The 27,571-nt window shown below is 47.0% G+C and overlaps 1 protein-coding gene across 2 annotated transcripts in view; it reads left to right on the top strand.

The window, feature by feature from the left end:
• The first annotated feature begins 6,385 nt into the window (after nt 1-6,385).
• The window catches only part of HCK (HCK proto-oncogene, Src family tyrosine kinase), a 40,555-nt gene continuing 19,369 nt past the window's right edge, over nt 6,386-27,571 (top strand). Inside the window, exons 1-5 of one of the 2 annotated variants that reach the window (XM_059898979.1) lie at nt 6,386-6,639; nt 21,147-21,264; nt 24,206-24,248; nt 24,614-24,713; nt 25,542-25,640. In XM_059898979.1, coding sequence (XP_059754962.1) covers nt 21,148-21,264; nt 24,206-24,248; nt 24,614-24,713; nt 25,542-25,640 — 359 coding nt within the window. In that variant the 5' untranslated portion in view covers nt 6,386-6,639; nt 21,147. Of the gene's footprint in view, nt 6,640-21,146; nt 21,265-24,205; nt 24,249-24,610; nt 24,714-25,541; nt 25,641-27,571 lie in introns of both variants that reach the window. The other variant, XM_059898978.1, reaches the window with a different exon arrangement.

Raw genomic sequence — 27,571 nt, 5'->3', positions numbered from 1 at the left:
AGCCATTCTAATGGATGTGAAGTGGCATCTCATTGGGCTTAATTTGTATTTCCCTAATGACTAATGATAGTAAGCATCTTTTTATGTGCTTATTAGCTATTTGTATAGCTTCTTCGGAGAAATATCTATTCAGATCTTTTGCCCACTTTTCAATTATATTGTCTTTTTTTTTTTTTTTTTTTTTTTTTTTTGTTTGTTTGTTTGTTTTTTAAACATCTTTATTGAAGTATAATTGCCTTACTTGTCTTTTTATTATTGAGTTGTAAGTGTTATTTAAATATGTAGGATACCAGTACCTTATCAGATGTATGATTTGCAAATATTTTCTCCCACTCTGTGGGTTGTCTTTTCTTTTTCTTTTTCTTTTTCTTTTTTTTTTTTTTTAGGCCACGCCATGCAGCATGCGGATTCTTAGTTCCCTGACTAGGGATCTAACACAGGCCCCCTGCATTGGGAGTGCGGAGTCTTAACCACTGGACCACCAGGGAAGTCCCTCATTTTCTTGATTGTATCATTTGTAGCACAAGTTTTTAGTTTTGATGAAGTCCAGTTTCTCTGTTTTTTCTTTTGTCACTTACGTCACATCTAAGATGGCTTTGCCTAACCCAAGTTCATATAGATTTACTTCTAAGAGTTTTATGTTTTGGGCTCATATATTTAGGTCTATGATCCATTTCGAGCTAATTTTTGTGGATGGTGTGAGGTAGGGTTCAACTTCATTATTTTGCATGGGGACATCCAGTTCCAACACCATCTGTTGAAAAGACTATTCTTTCCCCCCATTGAATTGTCTTGGCACCCTTGTTGAAAATCAGTTGGCCGTGAATGTGAGGGTTTACTTCTGGACTCTCAATTCTCTTCCACTGATTACTATCTTGATTACTGTAGTAAGTTTTCAAACTGGAAAGAGTGAGTCCTCCAATGTTTACTTTTTCAAGTTTGTTTTGGCTGCTCTGAGTTCCTTGCATTCCCATACAAATTTCAGGATGAACTTGTCTATTTTTATTTTTTATTTAAAAAAAAAGACATCTGGGGTTTTGATAGGGATTTGGTTGATCACTTTGGGGAGTATCATCATCTTAACAATATTGTCTTCCAGTCCACAGAGGGATGTCTTTTCCATCCCCTGAGATGACTTTACTTAGGTCTTCTTAAGTTTCTTTCAAGAATGTTTCTTCGGGGACTTCCCTGGTGGTCCAGTGATTAAGACTCCGTGCTCCCAATGCAGGGGACCTAGGTTCGATCCCTGGTCAGGGAACTAAATCTCGCATGCCACAACTGAAAAAAGATCCCGCGTGCTGTAACTAAGATCGGGCATAGCCAAATAAATAAATAAATATTTTTTAAAATGTTTCTTCGTTTTCCAAGTATCTTGCATTTCTTTTGTTAAATTGATTCCCAGTATTTTATTCTTTTCATTGACATTGTAAGTGAAATTGTTTTCTTAGCTTTATTTTCAGATTGTTCTTTGCTAGTGCATAGAAATATGATTAGTTTTTAAACATCATTATTCTTTTGACAGCTGCTTGGTACTCCATTACTGTATTATCATTTTTTTCCAGTCCCCAAATGATGGGCATCTAGGTTATTTCCAGTTCTTCCCTAGTAAAAGTGGTGCTGCAATGACTCACCTTGTGCATACCCGTAAAGTTTCAAGCATTCTGATCCTTTCTCTGAGCTCCTACAATTGTCATTTGCCACCACCCCGGCGCATGCCACCATCATCTTGCCTTTGGAGGACTGCCTCAGCCTGCTCACTGTGTCCCCTGCTTCCCCTGGCCCGTCTAATCCATTCTCCACCCAGCAGCCAGAGAGATCCCATTAAAAAACAAGCCAGTTGTGGCTTACTCCTCTGCTCAGAACCCTCCAATGGCTCCCATCTCGTGTCAATTAAAGTTTAATATCAGTACCAGGAGGTTCATGGCCTCACAGTCTGGCCCCACAACTTCTCCAACATCATCTCCATCATTCTCTCCTGTGCCCACTCTGTTCCAGGTACACTGGCCTCCTTGTGTTCCTTAAACACATCAAGTGCAGTTGCACCTCAGGACATTAGCCATTATTATTCCTTCTGCTTGGAACACACTTCCCCCAGACCATCCCATGACTCACTCCCCCAATTCAGCAGGTCTCTGCTCACATGCTCCCTCTTCAGAGAGGCCTTCCCTGCCTCTCTGTCTCAAATCACACCATCACCCCTCCCCCACCGCTGCTACCTCTCCCCTTGCTTTGCTTTATTTTCCTTTTAATCCTTATCACCCTCAGACATAAGATGTTAGTTGACTCTCACAATGACTCACCGAGGTAAGTACTATTATTATTCCCACTTGACAGATAAGGAAACTGAGGCTCAGAGAGGTGACTTGATATGTGCAAGATCACTCAGTTGATAAATGGCAGTGCCAGGGTTTGAACTCTAGTCTGACTCCAAAGATGCAGTATTTAGCACCACTGCTTATGGCCAGCTATACTCCCCATGACAATGAATGAATGAATGCATGAGTAGACAAAATGTTTGCCACCCCAAATACTAGTAAGCCAGTGCTTTAGGATAAAACTTGTAATTGTATCAATGTTCTTTGATGCTAATATGAGTTAGATGGGAAATATTTTTTTAATTACAAAGAACGACAATACAAAATTGACAGGACGTGACAAAACTGGAAACCATACATCACTGGTAGGAATGCAAAATGGTATAATTACTCTGAAAACCAATTTAGCATTGTATTATAAAGTTAAACATACACTTACTATATGACCCAGCAATTCTAGTCCAAAGTATTTAACCAATAGAAACGAAAACATGTCCACACAAAGACTTGTACATGAATGTTCATAACAGCTTTATTCTTGTAACAAAAGGAACCCAAATATCCACCAACAAGTAAATGGATAAACAAATAGTGATACATCGGTACTATGGAATACTTCTCAGCAGTGAAAAGGAACAAAATACTAGAATATGAAACAACATGGAAACTCTTAAAAGCAATATGTGAGTAAAAAGACAGATGAAGAAGAAACATACTGTATGATTGCATTTATGTAAAATCCCAGAAAAGACAAAGCTAATCTATAATGACAAAAATCCAATCAGTTGTTACCTTAGGAAATGAGTGGGAGAAGTTGAGTGCAACAGGGTAAAAGGGAACTTTTTGGAGGGATAGAAATGTTCTATATCTTGATTAGTGTGGTGGTTACACAGATGTATACAGTTGCCAAAATTCATCAAGCTGAGTATTTTAAATGGTGCATTTTATTTATAAGATTATGCCGCAATAAAGTTGATAGGGGCTTTGGGAACACATACAAGAATTTTTATCGCAGCATTACTTTAATAGCAAAAAAATTGGGGAAATTGGCTGTTAGCAGGAGAATGTTACAGCTATCAGTGGTCCTTTGCCATCAGAATGGCAAACCTGTGGAAGAAGATGCAGCTGATGCTGACAATGACCCTCTAATGTCCCTGGAACCTGCATCTCTCTTCCTAGAGGCTCTCTCTGGTGACTGGAGCATGCATGGGGCAGACCAGAAATGCTGGAGGATTAATATCCCCCTGGGAGAAGCCCTCATCCAATGTCTGGCAGGCGTTGGTGTATAAACACCCCAGCTCCCTCAAGCCTCAGGTGGGATAACTCTGAAGTGGGTTCGCTTCCCAGCAGAATTGAGCTCCAGGAGCCCACAATTGGAGCTTGCTTGATAATGCTCTCTTAATTGGCTTTCTTCCCTTGCCTGTCTCATTCACCCACTCCCTTACCAGTGTTTTCTGCATCTTCCAAATAACTGACTTTCACTTGAATCCATGTCTAGGGTCTGCTTCTGGGGAACTCAAATTAAGACCAGCAGATGATACCAAAGGACAAGATACGGGGAAATGGCAGGAGAGGAATCCAGGCAGCAGCCATTCTGCAAGAATCTGTCATTCTTGGCAAAGCAAGTCTTTACAAAATTCTCACATGGGTTCATAAGGGGACACATATCAGGATATCCACAGTGGCATTGTTTATGGTAGTGTGAAGTTGTGTGCAATCTGGGTGTCCATGACTAGGGGAATGGATAAATAGACTATGGAGGATGTAGACAATGACCTTCAGCAACATGGCTAGATATTAATAGTATCTAGTGATGGAGTGAAAAAAAAAGGACAAAATTGAATAAGTACCATCCAAGTAACTCAAACACACAATTAAAACATTATCTAGGGGCTTCCCTGGTGGCACAGTGGTTAAGAATCCACCTGCCAATGCAGGGGACACTGGTTCTATCCCTGGTCTGGGAAGACCCCACATGCCACGGAGCAACTAAGCCCGGGCGCCACAACTACTGAGCCTGCGCTCTCCAGCCAGCGAGCCACAACTGCTGAAGCCTGTGCGCCTAGAGCCCGGGCACCGCAACAAGAGAAGCCACTGAAATGAGAAGCCCGCGCACCCAGTGAAAAGTAGCCCCCTCTCGCTGCAACTAGAGAAAGCCCATATGCAGCAAAGAAGACCCAACGCAGCCAAAAATAAAATAAATAAATATATATATATATATATATATATATATATATATATATATATATATATATATAAAACCATTATCCACTTTTTTTTTTTTTTTTGGCTGCGTTGGGTCTTCGTTGCTACGCGCCGGCTATCTCTAGTTGCGGTGAGCAGGATACTCTTGTTTGCGGTGCGCAGGCTTCTCACTGTGGTGCACGGGCTTCAGTAGTTGTGGTGCCGGGGCTTATCTGCGGCATGTTGGACCTTCCCGGACCAGGGATTGAACCTGTGTCCCCTGCATTGGCAGGCAGATTCTTAATCACTTAAGCACCACCAGGGAAGTCCCCCATTTTCTACATTTTAAAAGTGCATACATGTATTTAAGTACATAAACAAAACACATAAGAGGAGAGTCATTATCTTTCTCATCCATGGTCTGTCCCCCTCCTCTGCCCCCCTCCCCTCCCAGGACGTTTGGTCATGCCTGGAAACATTTTGGCTGTCACAGCTGGGGAAGGGGGTTGCTACTGGCATCTAGTGGATGAAATCCAGGAATGCTGTTCAACATTCTACTATGCACAAAACAGACCCCACAACAAAGAATTTCAGGACCTAAATGTCAATAGTGCTGAGGCCAAGAAGCCAGCCCTGTGTAGCCCAGCGCCCAGCACAATCCTGCTGAATGAATGAATGGAGAGATGATGGTGGCCTGAACTGGCTGGTAGCAGTGGGACTACAGAGACACAGTAGGATTCCCGTACATTTTGGAGGTGTGTTCAGCAGAATTTAGGGTGACAGTCCCTCTCTTTCCAGGAGGAAATGTGCTCTGCCCTTGCCTGGCCCTGGGCACATCTCACTCATCTGCGGCCTCCAGCTGTGCCCTCCAGCCCCACTTGCCGCGCCCTCAATTTTCGAACTCCTCTGAGCTGCCAGGAAACCTGCAAGGAGTAAGCCAGGCTGGTTCCTGCAGGCAAGGAACTTGGCTTGGCGTTTGAATCGCCAGGGGCCTGCGGAGCGGAAACCGCAGACCACAGAAGGGCCGGGAAGGCTTGGGACGCGGTGTGGGGAGGGGCCCGGGCTTGGAGGTGGCGATTGGAAGGGTGGGGAATGCTTGGCGGAGGAGGAGTGGATTTAGAATCGTGTGAGAATGACGCGGGTGGGGTTAGGATCCTCCCGAACAGGTTTAGGACCCTTTGATAGGTGCCATCAGAAACCCTGGAAGGCAGGGATGGAATATTTGGATGGGCCGGATTAGAATCCTGGGGGGAGGATTAAAACCCCATGGGAACAGGTTGGGATCTCTCAGGAGAGAGATTAGAATCCCTAGGATTAGGGTCATAAATCCTGAGGGCTGGGTTAGAATCTTTTCAAGAAAAGGGTTAGGATCCTTCGGTTGGCGGGATTAAAATCCAGGGGGCAGAATTAGAAATCTCCGGTAGGCGAGGTTAAAATTCCTTCAGATGTGACATTCAAAATCCTTTGGGGCAGAATTAAGATCTCAGGAGGAGGAGATGAGGTGTGGGGTTCTCGGAAGGGTGGGGTTTAGAATCCTTTAGGGCAGGATTAGGGCGATGGGAGGCAGCGTTAGAATACATTGGGGGAAGTGTTAGGTTATTTGGGGGTTAGGACCTTTGAAGGACCGGTTAAAATTCTTGGGGGCGGGGTTATTATCCCTCAGGGACAAGGTTAGGATTCTTGGGGGCAGAGTTAGAAACCTTGGATGGGCGGTGTTTAAAAAAATCCTTAGGCGGCGGGATTAGGATTTTAGGAGGTGGGGACAGAGATTAGAGTCCCTGGGGTGGGGTTAGAATCTTCGGGGGCGGGTTTAAGTCACTTGGGGGCGGGGTTAGCATCACTCCGGGCGCGGCTAAGGAGCCCAGATGGCCTGTGGGCGACACCGCGTCCCTGGTTCCAGCCCGGGCGCACCGCCGGGGACTCGAAGCAAGTGGGAGGGGACGCGGACAGTCCAGCACGAGAGGGGCCCCATAAGACGCGCGGCCCCGAAGCCCCTCGGAGCGCAGCCCCAGCCTCTTCTCGAAAGTCAGTCCATTTTCCCTAGGGCACGAGCGCCCGGGACGCCGGGGGCTGCCGAGCTGGGGGGGCGCTCAAGCTGCGAGGATCCGGGCTGCCCACGGGACGAGGAGCGGGCGCCCAGGTGAGTGCAGCGCACACGGGATCGGGGGCAGCGGCCCGTGACCCTCGGCCTGAGGGTCTTCGGGCTGCGGAGGGAACCCGGGGTGGTGAGCCGCGTAAGCTGGGTTGCCGGGGAGAGGGACCGTCGTGGGAGCGGCGGACAGGAGGTGGGATGCGGGGGCCGACCCGCGGGGGAGGGTGCCCAGATGAACAGCGGAATTGCCTGGCGGCGAGCCTGGGAAAGCTGTAGGGTGACTTTGTGCCTGAGTCGCCACTTCTCTAGGCAGTCCAGGTTCCCCTTTTGCAAAAGGAAAAAAAAAAAAAAAGGGCTTCACGGAGCCCGGGAGGGGAAGGCCCTTACGGTTCCTGGTGGGGGTGGGTGACCGTCACGGTCACGGCGGGTTGGCAGCCATAGTGGGGAAGGGGACAGCTGGCCGTAGGCGTGACGGTGCAAGTCACACCCAGGCAGGGCTGCAGCTGGGTCCGCTCGCTGAGCTCCCTCCTCCTTCCAGCTGGGCCCTGATCCCCAGGTGGTCTAGGTCAAACCCCAAAACCTCCTGGACAGACCACAGGATGCGTGGCCCCTCACTTTCCTCCTTGTGAGACCTTGGACAAGTCACTCTCCCTCCCTAAATTCCGATTTCCTTATCTGTCAAAGAGGGCTATTAAGTCTTTCTTCCAAGGCTGCAGTGAGCTAGAGTATGTTAGAGGTCATGTAAGTGACAGTTTAGTGTAGTGGTTAGGTAAAGGGTTTCTGGGAGCAACCTGTCTGTTGGACCTTGGGCAGCGGATTTAGCCTTTCTGTGCCTCCATTTCCACAACTGTAGGATGGGGATAATTCAAATATGGCTCCTTCATAGGGTTGTTTTGAAGATTAGATTGAGTTACTGAAGGAACGCTCTCAGAGCACTGTCTGGCAGGTCTAATTGCTTAATACGGGTTAACTATTGTCATAGCTATTACAGTCTAGCCCGGTGGTTCTCATATTTTAGCAGAACACCAGAATCACCTGGAAGGCTTGTTAAAACACAGACTTCTGGGTCTTGACCCCAGAGTTCCTGACTCCGTAAGTCTGGCACAGGACCCCAAGAATTTGCACTCCCAGGTGATGCTGGTGCTGCTTGTTCAGGGAACACACTTTGAGGACCACTTTGGCCATCACAGAGAAAGCCCTCAAGAGACACTGGTTCTCTTCACTGCTTTCTTTTCACTATCCTTTTTTGGGGGGGGGGGGCTGAGGTTAAAATACAGAAAAGTGAAGAGAATAATATACTAAATATCCCAGGAACCCACCACCCAGAATTAACAAATGTTCACATTTTGTCATGTTTGCTTCAGTTTTTAAAAAAATAAAATTACTAAAAGTAACAGTTAAAATGGAAGCCTCCCCACCTTGGATCCCTCTCAGTTCTGTTTCTCTTCCTCCCCAGAGGCAATCTCGGTCATGAATTACAGTGCTTCCTGTCTGTGCCTTTCAAAAATTTATTACATATATATGGGTACATAAACAATACATAAAATCGTTTTTCGTGTTTTAAGGATCTACATAAATGGTATCTAACTGTGCGATTCTTTTGCAATTTCATTTTCCCCTGCCTTCTTATCATTAAGTTGTCAGGGTCTAGCCAGGATAAGAAACAGAGCTCTAGTTTATTCCTTTTAAGTGGAGGATCCCAGCAGGGGACCATCCTGCCTTACTTCTCATTCCCCTGGTGAGGAACATACAGGTTATTCCAGGGGTTCACGACAACACACAATACTGCTGGGGCCAGCCTGGATGTGTGGTCTTGGGTGCATGTACAGGTGTTTCTAGGGGAAAACACCAAGAGGCTGGATGGCTCTCCCGAGGGGCAGCTTTTGCGTATGAGGAGGACTGAGGCGTGAAAGGGTCACCCAGGGAGTCTGGGGCAGTGAAGAGAGAAGAAAGAATCTGGCTCTGCTGACCTTCCAGCTCTTTCTAGACCCAGGGCCACTGTCGCCTGTTCTCTGCTGCAGGAGGGCAAAGATCTTCATTCATCTCGTTCACTATGACTGACACTTAGTAGATGCTGAAGCAGTGGAAGCATGAGTCTTTTGCTGTTGTTTGTTTTTTGTTTTTTTGACCACACTTCGCAGCTTGTGGGATCTCAGTTCTCCAACCAGGGATTGTACCCCGGCCACGGCAGTGAAAGCGCTGAGTCCTAACCACTGGACCGTCAGGGAATTCCTGGAAGCATGAATCTTTTTAAAAAAATTTGGATAACAAACATTTTAGCTTATTTTTATAGTCTTTTTTGTGCACATTTTATTTAACATAATTAGTAAAATGCTGCATATACAATTTTTATCCCACTTGTTTACTTAGTATTACATTGGAAGCATTTTTCCATGTCATTAAAACATCCTCGAATTTTGAATGGCTGAATAATATTCCACTGTTTGGATGCACCATAATTTGTTTAACCATCCTAGCAAAGCACTTTTATGTAGTTTGTAATTTTTAAAACGATTTTTAGATGAACTTCACATAACATTATAAAATTAACCATTTTAAAGTGAACAATGCAGTGGCATTTAGCACATTCACAGTGTTGTGCAATCAGCACCTCTGTGTAGTTCCAAAACATTTTCGTCATCCTAGAAGGAAACGCAGTACGCATTAAGCAGTTACTCTGTTCCTCCCTCCTCTCAGCCCTTGACAACCACCAACCTGCTTTTATGTATCGCTGGATTAATTTATTCTGGATATTTCATGTAAATGGAATCACACAAAGCCACACCTTTTGTGACTGGCTTCTTGTTTTCAAGGTTCATCCAGTTAAATACTGACACATTTAATTACTTTTATGGCTGAATAGTATTTCATTGTATGTATACGTTACAATTTGTTTATCCATTCATCTGTAGATGGAAATTCAGGTTGTTTCCACGTTTTGACTATTGTGAATGGTGCTGCTATGAGCATGCATGTACATATATTTGAGCACCTGTTTTCAATTCCCTTGGGTATGTACTTAGGAGTTGAATTTCTGGGTCATATGGTAATTCCATGTTTAACTTCTGAGGAATCACCAAACTGTATTCCACTACTTTACATTCCCATCAGCAATGTACAAGAGTTCCAATTTCCCCACATTGTGGCCAACACTTGCTATTTCCCTTTTTAAAAAATTATTATTAGAGCCATCCTAATGGGCGTGGGAAGCATGAATCTTAATCTCACCCCAACCAGGATGCTCTGTGGGGCCCCTTACCCCAGAGGGTGAGGAGAAAGTTGTCTGCATTCAGAGGACTGGTCAGGGCTTGGACTTTAAACTCTTTTAGAAGTTAAGTCCCATGAGGGCACAGACATGTCTGTCTCCTAAACTACTGTATCTCTAACACCTGGCACCTGGCACATAGTAGGGCCTCTGAAAAATACGGACTTGAGGGACGTTGAACAGCCCCTCCCTCCCTTGCCTGGGAGGTATTTCAGCAAGTAGGTGTATTTCAATTGACCCCACAAAGTGATTCTTTTTAAATTAGTTGCTAACATTTAAAGTCAAGAGAGCTCACAGAAATCTGGATTTCTGTCTTCTCTTGAAAAACTGGAAGAGCTGACAGTCCTGGGTCTAGCACCTTGGTCTCCTGTACTCCCCTGCTATTGACTCATGGCAGCGTTGGTGATGCTGAATGGGGCTGCCCTGTAGACTGCCCCTGAGCTGTCCACTTTGCAGCGCCCTTGCCCGGACCACCTTCCTCATGTGGATGGCCCTGTGGGCCCCTATAGCCATTTGAGTTTTCAAGCCCAGCCCTCCAATCATGACAAGGTCTCCCTTTATATAGAAAAGAAATGTCAGGCCCAGAGAGGGTAAGTAACTTTCCCAAAGTTACACAGAAAGTTAGTAGTACAGTCTCTCTTAGCCTCTGTCTTTCTAAGCAAACCCTCACAGCACTTTGATCCCCATCCCATTTCTCAAGTTTCCTCCACCCCAGGACTGGGAGTTTTAGTGTACTTTCAGAGGCATGGGTAATGATACAGAAGAAACCCTTGCTTGAAGGTAAAATGTGCCCTGTTCTTGGCAGTGGCTGTGGCCACACATGCTGCACCCTCTGGATGGCACTGCACTGGGGCTTGCATTCCTAATCCTGCCCTATGGCACCTGCCCGAGCTCCCACCATCACCATGAAATCCTTTGGTCCAGGAGACTTAGGTGCAACCAAGAGAATAGGAGATCCTCCCTCAACTCTGCCAGAGAAATGAAGCACAGTAGACAGAGCACAGGAGACCTGAGTTCGAGTGCTGACATTGCCTCGTACAAGTTGTGATGCATCAGGCAAATTCCTTCACTCTCTGAGTCTCAATGTCCTCATCTAAAAAATGGGAATAAGAAGAATACTGCCTCATGATTCATGCAGAACAGTATTCCTTTGATGTTAACACGCAAAAAAAAAATGATACTCCATATTTTCTGTGGGTATATATGTCTCAGATCGAGTTGCCCCAGAAGCAGACCATAGAAAAGATTTCAAATGCATTTACTATTTAGTTTATTTGGGAGCAGATCTCAGAAAACCCTGGTAGGAGAGCGGGGAAGCAAAACAGAGGAGAGAAGGCAGCCAATCAAGGTGTGTTATCAAGCCAGTCCCACTGTGGGCACCTGGAGCTCATTTCCACTGGGAGCACTGGGAGCTGATGACCGCGCTTGAGAGGCAAAGGAACTGGGGTATTTATCCGCGTGCTCTTGTCAGCCACTGGTCGAGGGCTGCTCCCGAGGGATAGTGATTCTCTAGCACTTCCACTTGCCAAGCTCAAGGGCAGAGCAGGCACCAAGGGCCACAGAGAAATCTCTTAGGCAAAGAGATGCAGGTGCTAGCAGCTGGACGTCCAGCGAGTGTTCGGAAATGGTGAAGGGCTGAGCTATGGGGCAGAGCGCCGACAGCATCTTCTTTGATATAGTACATGTATGCAAACGCACGAGCAGAGGCTACCTGGAGGGGGGAGGGGTGGCCGTGGAGAGCCTCTAAAGGGTACCTTACAAGCCTTACTCCAAGGGTGCCTTAGATTTAGCTGTATTGTTTTCAATTTTTCTTTTTTTAAATTTTTTGGCCACCCCGCGAAGGCATGCAGGATCTCAGTTCCCCGACCAGGGATCAAACCCGAGTCCCCTGCAGTGGAAGTGTGAAGTCTTAACCACTGGACCACCAGGGAAGTCCTTGTTTTCATTTTTAACAAGGACGGTGTATTGTTTTACTAGGTGATGAAAGGTAATTTTAAAAACAAAAACACATACCCACCAAAACAGAAAAGAATAGGCTCTGTCAACTATAAAAAAATAAGTGTAAAAGGGTCAGAGGATGTGTTTTTTTAGCTTTGAAGTTTCCATTTGCTGAGGACAGATTTGGGGGCAGCTGACCTCAGAGCATGTTGGGAGGTTGAAGTGAAAAGTTGCCCCTGGGGTGAACTGGCCACCATGTCCTTTCTGAAGGGGGCCACCACCACTCAGCTTCAATGGAGGAAAGACTTTGTTCCTCTCCAGGCAGAGATAAACAAACATGGAGAGTCCTTCTCAGTTTAAACACACATTTGTAACTATCGTTTAAATGGGGAAATCTAGGGCACCCTGGCAGCTAAAGGGCGCTTCGTTCAATTACTCAAGAATTTATTGAGCACCTACTGTGTCCTAGTTTTGCACACTAGTATATAGCCATGTACCAAACAATCATTACCCTCATATATCTTACTTTCTATGGGAGGACAGATGACACATCCACGGGTAACAATAGGTGTGTTAGTTCAGGTCCTTTGAGAAGCAGACTCTCAGAGAGATTAAATGTGCAAGAAATTGATTAGAGGGAATGCCTGTGGGAGAAGCTAGGAGAGGCTAGGAGAGCCATCAGATAGCAGGCACGTCTGACTCCAAATGAAGGAAGGAGGGAGGAAGGAAGAGAAGCAAGGAAGGGAAGGTGGAAGTGTCTTAGACTGCAGGGAAGTTCTAAGGAAGGTTGGCAAGGCTGTCAAAGAGCCCTTAGCCAAAGTCTCCCATCAGAGGTCCCCCTGGCACGGGCCTGCCTCAGTATCCCCGCCACACTCAGTCCCTGGCTGGGAGCAGCCCATGGCAACAGGGATGTTCTTCAAAGCACAGCAGCTGGGGCCATTTGTCAATTCTGCTCTCGGTAGTTGGAGATCTGAGAGGCCCCTCCTCTTGGCTGCTACGTTAGGTGGTGGTTAAAGCCATGAAGAATAGAGCTGGGAAGGGGCCAGAAAGTGATGGGAGTTGGGGGCGGAGTTCCTATCTTAGCCAGGGCGATGAGGGAAGACCCCTCTGAGAAAGTGAGATCTGCATGAAGAGAAAGAGGCTTTCTGGGTGACGAACATTCCAGAAAGCAGCATGTGCAATGGTCCTGAGGTGGACACATGGTTGGTGAGTTGAAGAGTAGCAAGAGGCTAGTGTGGCTGAAATGGAAAGATCAAGGGAGGGCTGGCGGAGACAGGACTGTGAGGTTGAGGGGACCCCAGGTCATGGAGCCTTACCAGCCATGGAGGGGAGCTGGGCTTTTACTCCAAGTGAGATGGCAGCCCCAGGAGGTTCTGAGCAGAGGAGCGACATGACTTGACTTATATTTTTTAAAGGCTCACTTATCTGTAAGATGCAGAATGGGGATTCAAACCCAGCTCTTTCTGGCTTCAAATCCCATCCTATGTTTCCCAAACTTCCCTGCCCCCTGCCTACCTTAAAGATAGTATTATTCTAAGGAGGCTCGCAAGTGCCCTTGAGTTCTGGAGTTGACCAGGTGACCCAGAGGTAACATTGAACATGCTAAAAACTTAACTACATGTTTGGAACAAGTGGATGGAACACATGCATCTCAGAGCCAACCCTCTGGCCAAGTGAGGCAAATGACCAAAGGCCTGAGTTCCTCTTCAGTGTGTTGCTCTGTCACTTGCTTTTGTGTAAACCAGGGCATGACACCCGCCCTCTCTGGGGCTGCTGCTCCCATCTGTAAAACAAAGGTCTCTCCAGTCCCTTCCTGTTTGCAAAGTCAAAGTTTTGAGCTCTTGATCAGAAAGAAGCTGAGGGTCAGAAAAGGGAAGAGATGGGGAGACAGGGGCGACCCCTAAATGTCCATTATGGATAACAGTCACTTGGAGGTTTGGCTGGTTCATTCAGAAGACAGTCAGGGAACTCGAGAAGAGGGAGCTGTAGGGCTCTGCACTCCTGAAAACTCTTCAGGGACTTGGTCCCTCATAGTGGAAGGCTTTCTCCCCCACCCCCATGGCTGAGTTATTCCGAGAAGGGAAGTTTCCTCTAACTGGACAGTCTTGAGCCCTGGGCCTCTGGCGGTCTGCCTTCCTAAGCTTCCTGTTTGTGTTACTCCTCCCCCCTCCCCTTTCCCCACTGCAGCTTCTGAGGCTGACCCAGTGGAGGATGAGAGGCGGGAGAGCTGAGTTCTTGCTCTACTTGCCACTGACCACCTGGGGATGCTCTTTGCCGTGGGCCTCCATTTCCCCATCTGACAGATGGGTTCATAATTCTGGTTCTGCTGACTTCAGCCAAGTATGGTCAGGCCTAGAGAGGGTTGAACACAATATATTCATTCCACAAATATATATGGAGGGCCTAATACACGCCAGGCCCTTTCTAGGCATGGCTTCAGTGCCGTCAGCTTCATGGGGTCCATACTTCACACACCCTCACCTACTCTAATGGGTCTAGTACTCTCTTTACTTTCTTCTATCAAAACTTCCTATCAAGGCAGTCTTTCCCGTAAGCCATTAACACTTGAGTATGAATTGCAATCCCTTGTAAGGATTTCCTTTGCACTGGGCAGGACCCTTTGAGGTTTAAGGGAGCAGAAGTTCAACTCAGACTGGCTCAAACAGAAGAAGGAGGTTACTGGAAAGTCCACGAGCACATCAACTTCAGGCAGGGCTGGAGAATCTGTATTTCTTCATTTCTTGGCTCTGCTTTGCAACTGCAAGCCTCTTTTCCAGCCAAACAGATGATTCTCACAGGCCAGGATTGAGTCATATGCCCATCTCTGCTTCTATTACTGCAAGTCTGATTGGCCAGACTTGGTCACAGACCCACCCCTACAACCAGAGGTTGAAGTCAGCTTTACCGCAATCCATGGGTTGAGAATGGGGGAGGGGTGGTTCCCAAAGAAAACTGGGGAGCTGTTGTCAGAAGAAGGAGGAGGAGATGCTACACAGGAAAGAACTATAGCTGTTCCCTTCAGAGAACTTATCACCCAACATCTCACTTCCTATTTGGGGAAACTGAGGCCCAGAGAGAGGCTGGGACTTGCCTGAGGTCACACAGTGAGTCTGTGGCAGAGGTGGGACCAAACTCCAGGGCTCCTCACCCCCAGCCCTCACAAGCCTCTGCTTGAGCCTAAAAGCTTCTAGAAAACCATTTCCCGCCTGCTCCACAGGCTGCACAGGCAGGACCTGGGCTTGGCTCTGAGTTCAGGAGGAGTCTCTGAGGCCTCCATAGACAGCACGGTGACCACGGGAAGCAGCCAGGCCAAGCAAGCCGAACTTTCTCATTTCCCTTCCATGCAGCACCTGCAGAAGCGGAGGGGACAAGGAGCCGGTTTCAGGTCCCAGGAGATCAGCAGTGACCTGAGGAAGTGTCTTAGCCAGGGATCGGCTGTTCTAAGTTAGTCTGGGGCCAGGCAGGCCACTTCTGCTCTCAGAGCCTGGTTTCGAATCAGATTAGACAAGAAACATGTGTTTTCAGAAATTTTAAAAAGCCTTTCACATCTCTGTCCCACAAGCTTAAGAAGCAAGTGCCTTCTATTATACAGGGAAGGAAATGAGGCTCAGAGAGGGGAAGTGACTTACTCAAGGTTACACAGCCAGTCAGTGGCAGAACTGGGATCCAAACCCAAATATTCAGACCCCAGGTTTGACCTTCATTCCACTACATTGGTTGGTCTCAAATTTTAGTGTGATAAGAATCTCCTAAAGAATTGTTAGAAATGCAGATTACAGGCCTACATCGCCAGAAACTCTAGTTCATTCAATCCAGACTGTGGCCCAGGAATATGCAAGAATCAGTGAGGACTCTTTGGGTACAAGTGGCAGAAATCCAACTGAAACTGGCTTAGGCAAAATTGAGAATTTACTTGCTCATGAATTAGAAAAATTCTGAGGTTGAAAAGTTTTAGGCATAGCTGGATCCAGGTGTTCAAACATGTCTTCAGGAATCACATTGCTCAGCTCTGCTGTCCTTTGTGATGGCTTCACTCAAAGGCACTCCCTCCCTTCATAATGTCAGGATGGCTCCCAAGAGCTCCAGTTTTCTACATCCATATCTACATCTATACCCACATCTATACCTGCATCCACATCCACGTCTACATCTACATCTATAGCTACATCCACATCTATACCTACATCTACATCCACATCTACACCTATATCTACACCCACATCCACATCCACATCTACACCCACATCCACATCCACATCTACACCTACATCCACATCCACATCTATAGCTACATCCACATCTATAACTACATCTACATCCACATCCACATCTACATCTACACCCACATCTACACCTACACCCACATCTATACCTACATCTACATCTACATCTACATCTACACCTATATCTACACCCACATCCACATCCACAGCTACATCCACATCCACATCTACCTCTACACCCACATCTACACCTACACCCACATCTATACCTACATCTACATCTACATCTACATCTACACCTATATCTACACCCACATCCACATCCACAGCTACATCCACATCCACAGCTACATCCACATCCACATCTACACCTGCATCCACATCCATATCTACACCTACATCCACATCCACATCTATAGCTACATCCACATCTATAACTACATCTACATCCACATCTACATCCACAACTACATCTACATCTATACCTACATCTACATCTATACCTACATCTACATCTATACCTACATCTACATCTATACCTACATCCACATCCACATCCACATCTACATCTATATCTACATCCACATCTACATCCACATCTATACGTACATCTACATTCACATCCACATCAATGCTTATGGAAAGAGAGTGCCTTTTCCCTAATTTTTCCGACAAAACCCCAGGGCAGACTCTGCCTCGGCTAGGATCACATACATACCTATAACTGAACCAAGCACCATTGGTTGTCGGGGGACATGGAGTTCTCTAATGGGCTGAGCCTGTACCATGTTGTCAATCCCTGAAGGCAAGGGTGGGGTTAGCCCCCTGAAACCCCACTGTGTGGGAGAAGCTGGGTGCCCAAGGAATATCCAGGCACTGTTATCAGAAGAGGGATGGATGCTGAGGAAGCAAGAGCAAAAAATGTTCGCTATGCCCGGTTCTCAATTAGAATGATCACGTGAATCACCTGAGCCTTGTTAAAACGCACATTCTGATTTGGGAGGTGGGGCCCGAGATTGCATTTCTAACACCTCCAGTACGATGATGCTGCTGGTCTTCATGCTGGCCACACTCTGAGTAGCCAGGCACTCTGTTACATTTCTAACTCACTTCAAGCAGCTGTGCAGTCCCCACTCTGCAGAGAAGCCCTGGGATATATAAACCTCTTCCCTCGCCCTCTCCCCACCCCCATCCCATGGTTTCCAAACTCACCCAAACATCAGCGTCATCTATTTGGGAACTACTTGTCAACATATAGCAGACTTTGCTGCCAAATCACTGTTCATTGTGTTCTTCAGTGACATTTATAGGATGATCCGCATAATAAATTCTCTTTTGAATTTAGTGCTCGAAAAATATTTGTTTCTCTCAGTAAATTGCCATGCTTCCTGGGATTTTATGTTAACAATGTACAAATTCCCATTTTTATCTTGGCTGCTAGGAAACTCAGAGATAAATCTAGTACCCAATGGCAGTAGCAGTAGCACCCTAGGCTTCTGGTTCAATAATCTTTCCTTTCTAAATGGTGTAGCATAACCCTTTTTGAACCTTGAAGTGCTCTGTATATGGTTTAATATTATAAGCTCCCTCAAATCCTTTTTGCAAGTCAGTGCTTCTTTGGAACATTCTTGAGTTTCCCCAAATCTTTATTGAAATCCTTCCCATTCTTCAAAGCCCAACTCATTATCCTGCTGCTCAATTATTATAAACAGGTTGTTATTCCTGTGAACAAACTAACATACACATGTTAGTGGCAGAACCCGGATATATATTCATTTTACAAAATGGCTTGATATTATATATGTTTTGCAGTTTGCTTTTCTCACTCAGTAAGTATTTTAGCAGTCTTTGCGTGGCTCTGACTGTCCTTGCCAATCCCTAACAGCTTCTTGGGAATGTAGTTCTGTATGTCCAGCCTTCCCATCCCAACTGGAGCAGGAACCAGGTCCTGATGCTTTTACTTTGGCCTGACTACATAAAGCGTGGGCTCTGGGCATGCATTTACTCACTAACCGTGCATTATGCTCCTACCGTGTGCCAGGGAGGCACTGAGCTAAGCGCTGAGGGACACAGACATGAACAAGACCAGCCTCTGCTGTGCTGCAGAGATGGAACGTTCTGTATCTGCACTGCTGAGTACAGTAGCTTGAGCCACAGACAGCTCTTGAGCACGTGAAACACGGCGAGTCCTAGCTGAGATGTGCTGTACGTGTAAAACACACCCTGGGATGTGAAGACTCAGCATGAAAAAATATATAGATATATAAAGTATCTCAATGATAATTTTATATTGATTACATGTTAATAATTTTGACATATTGGGAAAAATAAATACATCTTAAAATTAATTCCCTTGTTTCTTTTTACCTTGAAAAAATATGGCTGTAGAAAATTTTTAATTATATACGTGGCCATGTTACATTGCTAGGTCTAGTGGTCATGAAAATAAGCATTTCTGAGGCCGCTCCAGACCAGGCAGTAGAATGGTTCTCTTGGCTCAGGGGGAAATCACATTTTATGCAAATTTGACTCCTGCCAGTATATCACTTTAAAAAAAAAAAACTTTATTGTGCAAAAATTGAACTAATGGGAATTCCCTATTTTAAAAAGTTAACTTCTAGAGTATTGTGGTATCTCTAAACTTGTAGGCCAAAGGACTTGCAAACAGTGCTTGCTTTATGCTCCAGGGCAGTGCCACATCTGCTAGTGAACGGAAATGGTCATGGTTAACATTTCTGTCGCGCTTATTGTGCGGCAGACACCTTTACTTCTCAACTCATCTGTGATTGCAGCCACCCCGGGAGGTAGAACCCCACCATCCATGGATCATGCATGTTCATGCCTTGGGAGACCCATCCCTCAAGACCCTGTGGCCATGCTGAATATGTAAATTGATGATGTAAGGCATACCAAATAGGTGCTCAGAGAGGTGGAGGGAGCTGCTCTACCTCACACAGCCATGCTCTTCCCAGAACACCCTTAAGTTAATCAAAATATACGAAACGTAATATAATTGTATGTCATACAAAACCACACAATATGCTGTTTTATTTCCCACAACTGTAAACCATATTTATCGCAAGTCAGAGAGGTATTGGTTTTTGTTTTCAATGCATACAAGTACATTATAAAGCACTGATTAATTGCAGTAATTTCTCAAAATAATGATCTAGCACTCCAGGAGTCTGGATTAGTTCCTTACTTTATTCACAAAAGGCGAATGAAGCAAAAACCACTTAAGTCTTGATGTGGTAAACTGTTCCCAGTTCCCACCAGGCCAGACAAAAAACATCCTTGTAAATAAAAAGAATCTTTAAATAAAAAATAACTCTCGTAAACCTAGGAATTTGGGGTTATTTCTTAAGCCACAAGCACATGTTTATTTTAACAAGATAAGTATAACTGAGTTCTAACTTCTTTAGAAGAAATTGTGATTGTGTAGAGATGAGGAAAACAATTACTTCCTCATGCGGCTGCTCACAGCCTATCTTCTCAGCAAATACATGTGCACATTTTGAGAAAAGAAAGAAAACGTTTCTGCCACTTTAACAATTAAGTTTTGACTCTGATCAGGTAAAAGTGTTTTCTTTAAGTGTCTTTAAATTTGATTAATCCACCAGCAAAGTCTGTCAGCTCTACCTCCAAAATGTCCCCCGAATCTGTCCACTTCTTACCCCCTCAATAGCCACCACCCCGGGCCAGGCCACCATCCTCTCAAGCCTGGACCCCTGCAGTGGATGGGGCTCCCTGCCCTGCTCACTAAAGTCCATACTCCACCGAGCAGCCAGTGGGATTATTTAAAGTACACACTGAACCCCGTCATCCTTGTGCTTGAAACTTTCCATGGTTTCCCATCATCCTTAGAGTCAAATCCAAACTCCTCACAAGCTGGGGCACCCTCGTCACATGCTATCCTCTCCCTCCTGCCTGTGATCTCCAGTCACACTGGCCTCCTTTCAGTGCCTCCTTTCAGTGCCTGATTCTCTTCAAGCACATTCCTTTGCACTTGCTGTTCCCTCTGCCTGGAACACTGTTCCCTAAGAGTGTTACATAACTGGCTCCTTTGTGTCAGTCAGGCCCCAGGTCCAATATCACCTCCTGAGAGAGGCCTTCCCCAACCGCCCTGTGTAAAGAGGCCCCGCATAGTTGTTCCCGATCACATCCTCTTTTATCGTCCTCACACTTTTCACTAACTGAATTTATCTTGTTATTTATTTGTTACCTGTTTATCGTCTGTGTCTCCCATCCATCTCCAGAGTGAGCTCCGTAAGGGCATGAACTTGCTTGTCTTAATCATGGTTTAGAAGAGTGCTCAGTAAATGTTTGCTGAGTAAATGAATGGTTGAATGACCAAATAAATCCATGAGAGAAAGAAGGGAAGGAAGAAAAAAAGAAAAAGAGGTGGGGGGGGAGGGAGGGAAGAAGGAAGGAAGCTGTTAGAAGGCAATTATAAAATGATATGAGGAATATGGTGACCTTGATTGTTTGAGCCACATTATGTGACCTGATCTTTATCATTTAATATAAAATGTTCACATTATATAATGAGAGTATAGTTTTACTTTACCATTTGCTCTGAGCCTGACTCTGTGTTGAGTATTTCCCCACCCACGTGCTTGCTCATCCTCCCAACACCCGGCGAGTAGGTTGCATTATTATCCCCATTTCGCTGATGAGGAACTGAGACTGGGGAGCAGGGGGAGTGGTAAGTGAGCTGCTAGTCGGGGAGGGAGGGGCCAAGCATCAGCTCAGGCTTTCTGACCCCAGAGCTGGCAGCTCCCACCCCCCCCCACTCTGCTCTGAGGCTCCATCTGTTGAATTTCAATGATCATCACGATTTATTCTCTGAATAAACTCCCCATCGCAGGGGTCCTTGGTAGCATGACTACGACAGCTTGTCAGCTCTGCGTGGGTGTGGGCCAGACGGGGTGTGGGGAAGCCCAGAGATGACAAGGGCAGAGTGAGCTCCACGTGGCCAGGGTGGGGTGAGGGGGGCAGAGAGGGGGAGGGGAGACAGGGAAGGTGACGGGGTGCCAGCCTGGGAACAGAGGGTCTAGAACCCAGCATCAAAGACTCCCCCGTGTGGGGCTCAGAGCAAGTGGGGCTCATCTCCCTTCTCTCTACCACAGGATGGGGTGTGTGAAGTCCAAGTTCCTCCGGGATGGAGGCAAGGTCTCAAAAACGGAGCCCAACACCAGCCCACACAACCCTTTGTATGTGCCGGATCCCACGTCCTCGGGCAAGCGGGTGAGTGGGGGAAGAAAGGGGAGACCGGTGGCAGCCCGGGGGCTGCCCCAAACTGCCCTCACCGCTTCCTGTTTTCCCAAGGGCGAGCAGAGTGAGTCTGGGGTGAAATGGAGCTGACCGGTCGCTGGCAGCTCCCTGACTCCCCAGGATACACCTGCACCAAGCACCCAGGGCAGGGATGTCACTGCTCCTTGTCCCACTGCCCAGGCCTTGGCCCATCAGCCTGGGTGACCAGGTCCCAGGGGGCATGGCCGGCCTCACACCTAGGAAGTACCATAAGCAGTACTGAGAGTAATGAGTGAGCAGGTTAGTGACAACAGCAGTTGAAGTAATGACAGGAATGATGACAGTATCAGCGTCATGGCAATAACTGTAATAACAATGGTAGCAATAACAGTAACAACAATACTAGTGGGAATATAACAGCAATAGCAGTAGGAACAAAAGCAGAAAGAGTAAATGAGAGAAGTGGTAATACTAGCAGAGGTTATTTGCTTACTTCTCTTACACTTCTACAGAGTTGACGATGAACCAAGCCCTACCTTAAGTGCATTGCTGTTATTAACACCTTTAATCCTCACAGTAGTGCTCTTGTAGGTCACAATTTGTATTATACCCATTTTACAGATGAGACACAGAGAGGTTAAATAACTTGCTGAAGACCACCTGGTTGTAAGGGTTCAAACTTGGGCAGTGCAGGTTCCAATGTCCCAGGGGTAGGTGCAAGAGTAACAGAGCCAAATGCTAGTGTCAGGAACAGTAGTCATGGTGGCAATAGTGGGGGTCGTGGGAGCAGTAGTTGCCACAGAAGTAGCCCCACTAGTAATGGTAGTTGTGATAGTCAGAAGAGCCGTAGCAGTAGTAATAGTGTTGATGACAATAATCATACTAGTAAAGGGACAACAGTACTAAGAGCAGCAATAACAGTTGTAATAATCATTACTGTTCTTTGAAAACCTACTATGTTCCGGGCACTGGAGTGAGGTATTTCTGTTCATTAATCCTCACCAAACACTGAGGCTGGAGTTACGCTACTTTACAGCCAGGCTGACTGAGGCTCAAAGAGGTTAAATGGCTCCCTGGGCTCATACCTCTGGGAAGCAGCAGAGCTGGGTCTCCCTAAACTCAAGGCTGGGTTCTCTCTCCTCTGGGATCCTTTCGTCCATCCCCTTACCTGAGGCTGTCCAGGAAGGACAGCCTCTGCTCGCTGCCTGCAGAGGCAGGGGTGCACTCCTTCCTGGCGCCCCTTAGAAGGTTCTTCCTTGTATTGAAGGGAGGCATATTACCCCATAACCCTTACTCCTGGATCACATACCTGCCCCTTAGTCCTGCCCCAAACACATGGAAATGGGAGAAGAGTGGAATACTCACCTCCCTCCTTCTGACACTTGACATCTATTAATACAGCCTAAGGTTACACGAGATCCTGAGCTGACATCCTAAACCCTAAGTCACTCCCAGGTCTGCTTCTCACCTGGCCTGCATGGCCCTGGGCCCTTTTTGTGGCCAGGGCTCCAGGTTCTCAGGTTCTCTGAGGCCTTCTGGCTTGTCAGCAGTGCGAAGCAGAGGATTTTCTCCCACCAGTTTTTGGCTGTTCTCTCTGAGCATCAGGTTTAAGGGACACTGTTATCAACCATTCATTGTTCCCCTCATGCAGAGCACTGGTTCAGCAGTCAGTTAGTAACTGAGAAAGGGCTCCCAGGTCAAATCAGTTTGCAAAACACTGGGCCAAACACTCCTTCCCTGTAGGACTCAGAGCCTTTATAAATCTTTGTAATGGGCTTCGTGAATCTCCCCAAAAAAGAATATACTTCTTAGTGTTTCCCAAACCTATTTCTTTAAATTAATGTTTACTTATGTGTGTAACACACAAATTCATTCTCCTTGAAAATAAAAATCACAGATTTCAGTGAAAGCTACAGTCTCTGCTGACCAATGCCCCCCCCCTAGAAATACCACACCCTACCTCAGAGGTATCAGCTGTTGTCAGTTTGGCGTGGAACCTTGCAAACCTTTTCCCATGAATTTACACTCACATGTGTACAGTATGTGTCCACAGAAAGTGTTTAGGATGTTTGAGTATGTGTTTTATACCAATGTATCATGTTTACCATTCTGAAGAACTAGCTTTGTTTACTCAACAATATATCTTTGAGGTCTCGTTGTGTCAGGAATGAAGTGGCCTCCGTCTTATAAGGGCTGCTTAGAGCACCACAGTGTAGGCACCAATCCCCCTTTGTACAGACACTTAGGTTGTTTCACATACATAGTGGAGCCTTTATTCATGGGCCATGTTGGTAGACCTAGGGTTTCTTCAAACATAGCTTGGAAAACACTGATCTGGACCAAGCCTCTCACTGTATGTCGAGGGGAAGACACAAGTACGTCCCGCAGTACGTCCAAGGCTGAAGGCAGAGACTACAACCCAAGAGACCTGCATCCTTGTGCTGGCTGTGCCCCTAATGTGCTGTGTTACCTTGGGCACTTCCCAGCCCTCTCTGGGCCTCCTCCCATGACTCATGGACTCACGGGGCTGGGATATCCTTTTTTTTTTTTTTTTTTTAATTTATTTATTATTTATTTATTATTTATTTTTGGCTGTGTTGGGTCTTCGTTTCTGTGTGAGGGCTTTCTCTAGCTGCGGCGAGCGGGAGCCACTCTTCATTGCGGTGCGCGGGCCTCTCACTATCGCGGCCTCTCCTGTTGCAGAGCACAGGCTCCAGACGCGCAGGCTCAGTAGTTGTGGCACACGGGCCCAGTTGCTCCGCGGCATGTGGGATCTTCCCAGACCGGGGCACGAACCCGTGTCCCCTGCATTGGCAGGCAGACTCTCAACCACTGCACCACCAGGGAAGCCCTGGGATATCCTTTTTGACACAGACCTTCCATGGCTACACACACACTATTGGATTCATCCCCTTCTCCCATTTCTTCCCCACAGTGGCCTGACAGTAGCAACGGCAACCCACCAGGGTCCACAGAGGGTAAGTAGCTGGCAAGCACATGTAGTGGAGTCGTGTTATGTAGCGGATTAGGTTAGGTTCTCAGTCAGAGCTTGAGGCAAAAATCCCAAACAGTCAAAACCACTCTTGAAAATCCCATAAATTTCCCCCAAAGTACTTAGTACAGGCTATTGTTTTTCTATAATGTTGTTTCATAACATGAACAAAACTCCGTTAGCTTTAAAATCAAGAATCGCACCCGGCATGGCAAGATGCTTACTTATATCACGAGACAGACACATCAAGGGGTCCAGGGCTGGGTGCCAGGTGTTGGGGTGAGAAACACCCAGGACTGCGGGTGTGCTCAGATAAAGCCTCACCATCCCACATGTCTCTCTTCCCAGCAGGTTCTGAGGAGATCACTGTGGTTGCCTTGTATGATTACGAGGCCATTCACCATGAAGACCTCAGTTTCCAGAAGGGGGACCAGATGGTGGTCCTGGAAGAGTGAGTTCCCATTCCACTCGCCTCTAAGACATACCTATCTCCAATACTCAGTTATGCTCTCTTGTGCTTCAGTAAAGGACCTGATAAACTATATTACACTAGGGTGTAAATGACTGATGAGAACCTGGTCGTAATAAAGGAAGAAGAGTTTGCTGTTAACCTGGCTTACAGCCACAGTAAAGGGGCTTGCATACTTGCTAAAGGCACATCCAGGCAAGGATGGACCGTAGAAAGTGCTTTCTCAGGGAAGCCTTCCTTGGGCTCCTATGATTAAGCTTCAGCCTTACCTATGGACCAGACCCCGCTGAGGTGACTTTGCATTCAGAAATCCATGGATCTCTGAGCTTGCTACCTCCAATCTCCTACCATCTTCACCATCAGTGGATGTAGTGTCTAGTATGTCCTGGGGCCCAAGGATGGGAGTGGTTATGCTTGGTCAGACTCCTGAGCCCACTCCTTCTGGCTCTCAGCCCCAGCGAGCCACTGTGAGTCTGCCATGGGCATAGGGCCCCACCTTACATATGGCTAATAAGGCCAAGGCCACAAGTCCAGGGAATAAGAGTGAGTCCAAAGACCTAGGACTCTGAATGCAGGGACAGGGCTTGATTCCAGCCCTGGGCGGACCCTCAGAGACACAGTGGGGATTGTTGTAAAGGTATTTAACCTTAATCACGGGGTGAAGGCTGGGGGCTGGGACAGTAGTGGCCCTGCCCCTCACGCTACCAGCTTCCTGGGGTTGGGGGCATTCCAGGCCAAGGATGGGGGGCCTAAGAGGACCCGGAGTGGTCCTCCTGCCCTCTGACCCCTTTGCTTCCTCCTGTCCCTCAGATCTGGGGAGTGGTGGAGAGCACGATCCCTGGCTACCCGGAAAGAGGGCTACATCCCAAGCAACTACGTTGCCCGAGTCAACTCTCTGGAGACAGAGGAGTGAGTATTCTATTTCCCTGCCCTCCAGAAGGAAGCATGAACAGAGCCAGCCTTGCTCCGGCCCCAGGGCCTTTGCACTCACTCTCTGCCCTGCCTGGCACACTCTTCCTAGGGCTCTTTGCCTGGCTGGCTCCTTCTCATCTTTCCAGTCTCAGAGAGGCCTTCCCAGTCTCAAGCAGGTCCCCTCTGAGACTCTCTCTCTCTCATGGTAACCTGTTTTACTCCCTTCTAGACACTTCTCACTAGCAAAAATGATCTTGTTTCCTTGGTTGTTCACGGGTTCACTGTCTGCCTCCCGCACTAGAACGAGAGTACGTGAGGGCAGGGACCTTTTCTGTCTGCTGCCGCATCCTCGGCACAGGCTGGCATGCAGTAGGTGCTCAGTGAATATTTGTTGGATGAAGTATACGGCTGTGCCGAGCAGCATCCTCTGAGAGGCAAGCCAGCCCATACCCGGCCGGTCACCCCTCACGTGACTCATCAGCACACATGTGCCTGTGCCTCACCGAGCCCTGTGCCAGGCGGGGGCCGCAGAGTCCATGAGACATCCCCCACTCTCAAGGAGATCCCCGTAACCCATCATTCTTGACTGCAGGCTCTTTGTGTCCTCCTTGACTCTGAAAACATAGACAGTTAGACTTCATCCATCCATCCGTCCACCCAATCATCCCACAGACACTTGTTGAGCACCTACTGTACCCCCAGCCCTATTCCAGGGATACTGGGTGACTCGGGCAGGCTTCCTCCCTGGAGATGTTCACAGTGTGGCTGGTGAGATTGACAAGTAAAAAGATGGCTACACTATAGGGTGGCGATAGATCCAATTCAGAATCAGCCAGTCAAAAAGTTGAAACCTGACGGTCCCCATGGTTTTATCTCCTTTGCCTTCTCCCTCTGGCTAGATGGTATTGAGGGTTTGGGATACTTGTCTGTTAAAAATTAAAATGTTTGGGCTTTCCCCATCTTAAAGTCACCCCTTTCTTAGTGCTCATGAAACCTCTTTGCCCTTTGAAATCTCCCCTCTGTGGCCGTAAGGAAGCCCCCACTCCCACTGCTGACCTTCTGTCCTGGAGCCCCCCCAGCACACCCCCTACGTGCTGCAGGGGGTCTTGGCTGCTTCTCGCTCCTTCTCGGCTTTCTGCTGGGGCGTCCGTGTGCTCTCCCCACTCAGGGCTCTGAGCACTTACAGAACCCCTGAACCACGCCTCACCTCGCAGCAGCTTCGGAAGAGGCATGGCTGGTATTACTCCTTAAAGGCAACATAATTGCTAAGCGGAAAAGGCTGGGTGCAGAGGACATCTCTGGTGGGTTATCATTTAGGTGATAACCTAAATGGCTGGTTCTCGAACTTGAGTGCATCAGCAGCACCTAGACGGCTGGTGAAAACACTGGTTTCTGGCCCCCACTCCCCGATTATCTGATTCATAATTTGCATTTCTAACAAGTTCTCAGGTGAGACGGATGCTGTTGGTCCAGGGACCCACCTTGAGAACCACTGACCTAAATACCTATGTGAGTCTTACACTCCTGGGTTCTTGTGTCTGCATCAAGAAACTGCTCACAGAGGCTGCCTCTGGGGAGGGCAGCTGGGGCACTGGAATCAGCGTGGGATGAGATCTTATTTCCTCATCTGCCTTGAAATAGGCAATATTTTCTAATGTTTCAAAATGCAAATGGTGCAGAAGGACATAGAATAAAGAGTGAAAAGTGTTCCTCCCACCCACCCTATCCCCACCCAGCTACTTCCCTTCCAGAAGCAACCAGTTTCTTGTATGTCTTCCCAAATGCTTTATACTTGATTAAGAAAATACATATCTCTCCCTCCATTTTACACAAGTAGTAGATTGAACACACACTGTTCTGCTCCTTTTGTTCAGCTCTTCCGTGCAGCACCTACAGTATTCCTCCTTTTCACAGCTGCAGCGTCTGGC

This window comes from Balaenoptera ricei, chromosome 15, assembly GCF_028023285.1.
Source record: "Balaenoptera ricei isolate mBalRic1 chromosome 15, mBalRic1.hap2, whole genome shotgun sequence".
In the NCBI taxonomy this organism is placed as follows: Eukaryota; Metazoa; Chordata; class Mammalia; order Artiodactyla; family Balaenopteridae; genus Balaenoptera; species Balaenoptera ricei.
Note: the sequence above shows the minus strand (reverse complement) of the source record. Positions and strands in the feature narration are given on the sequence as shown.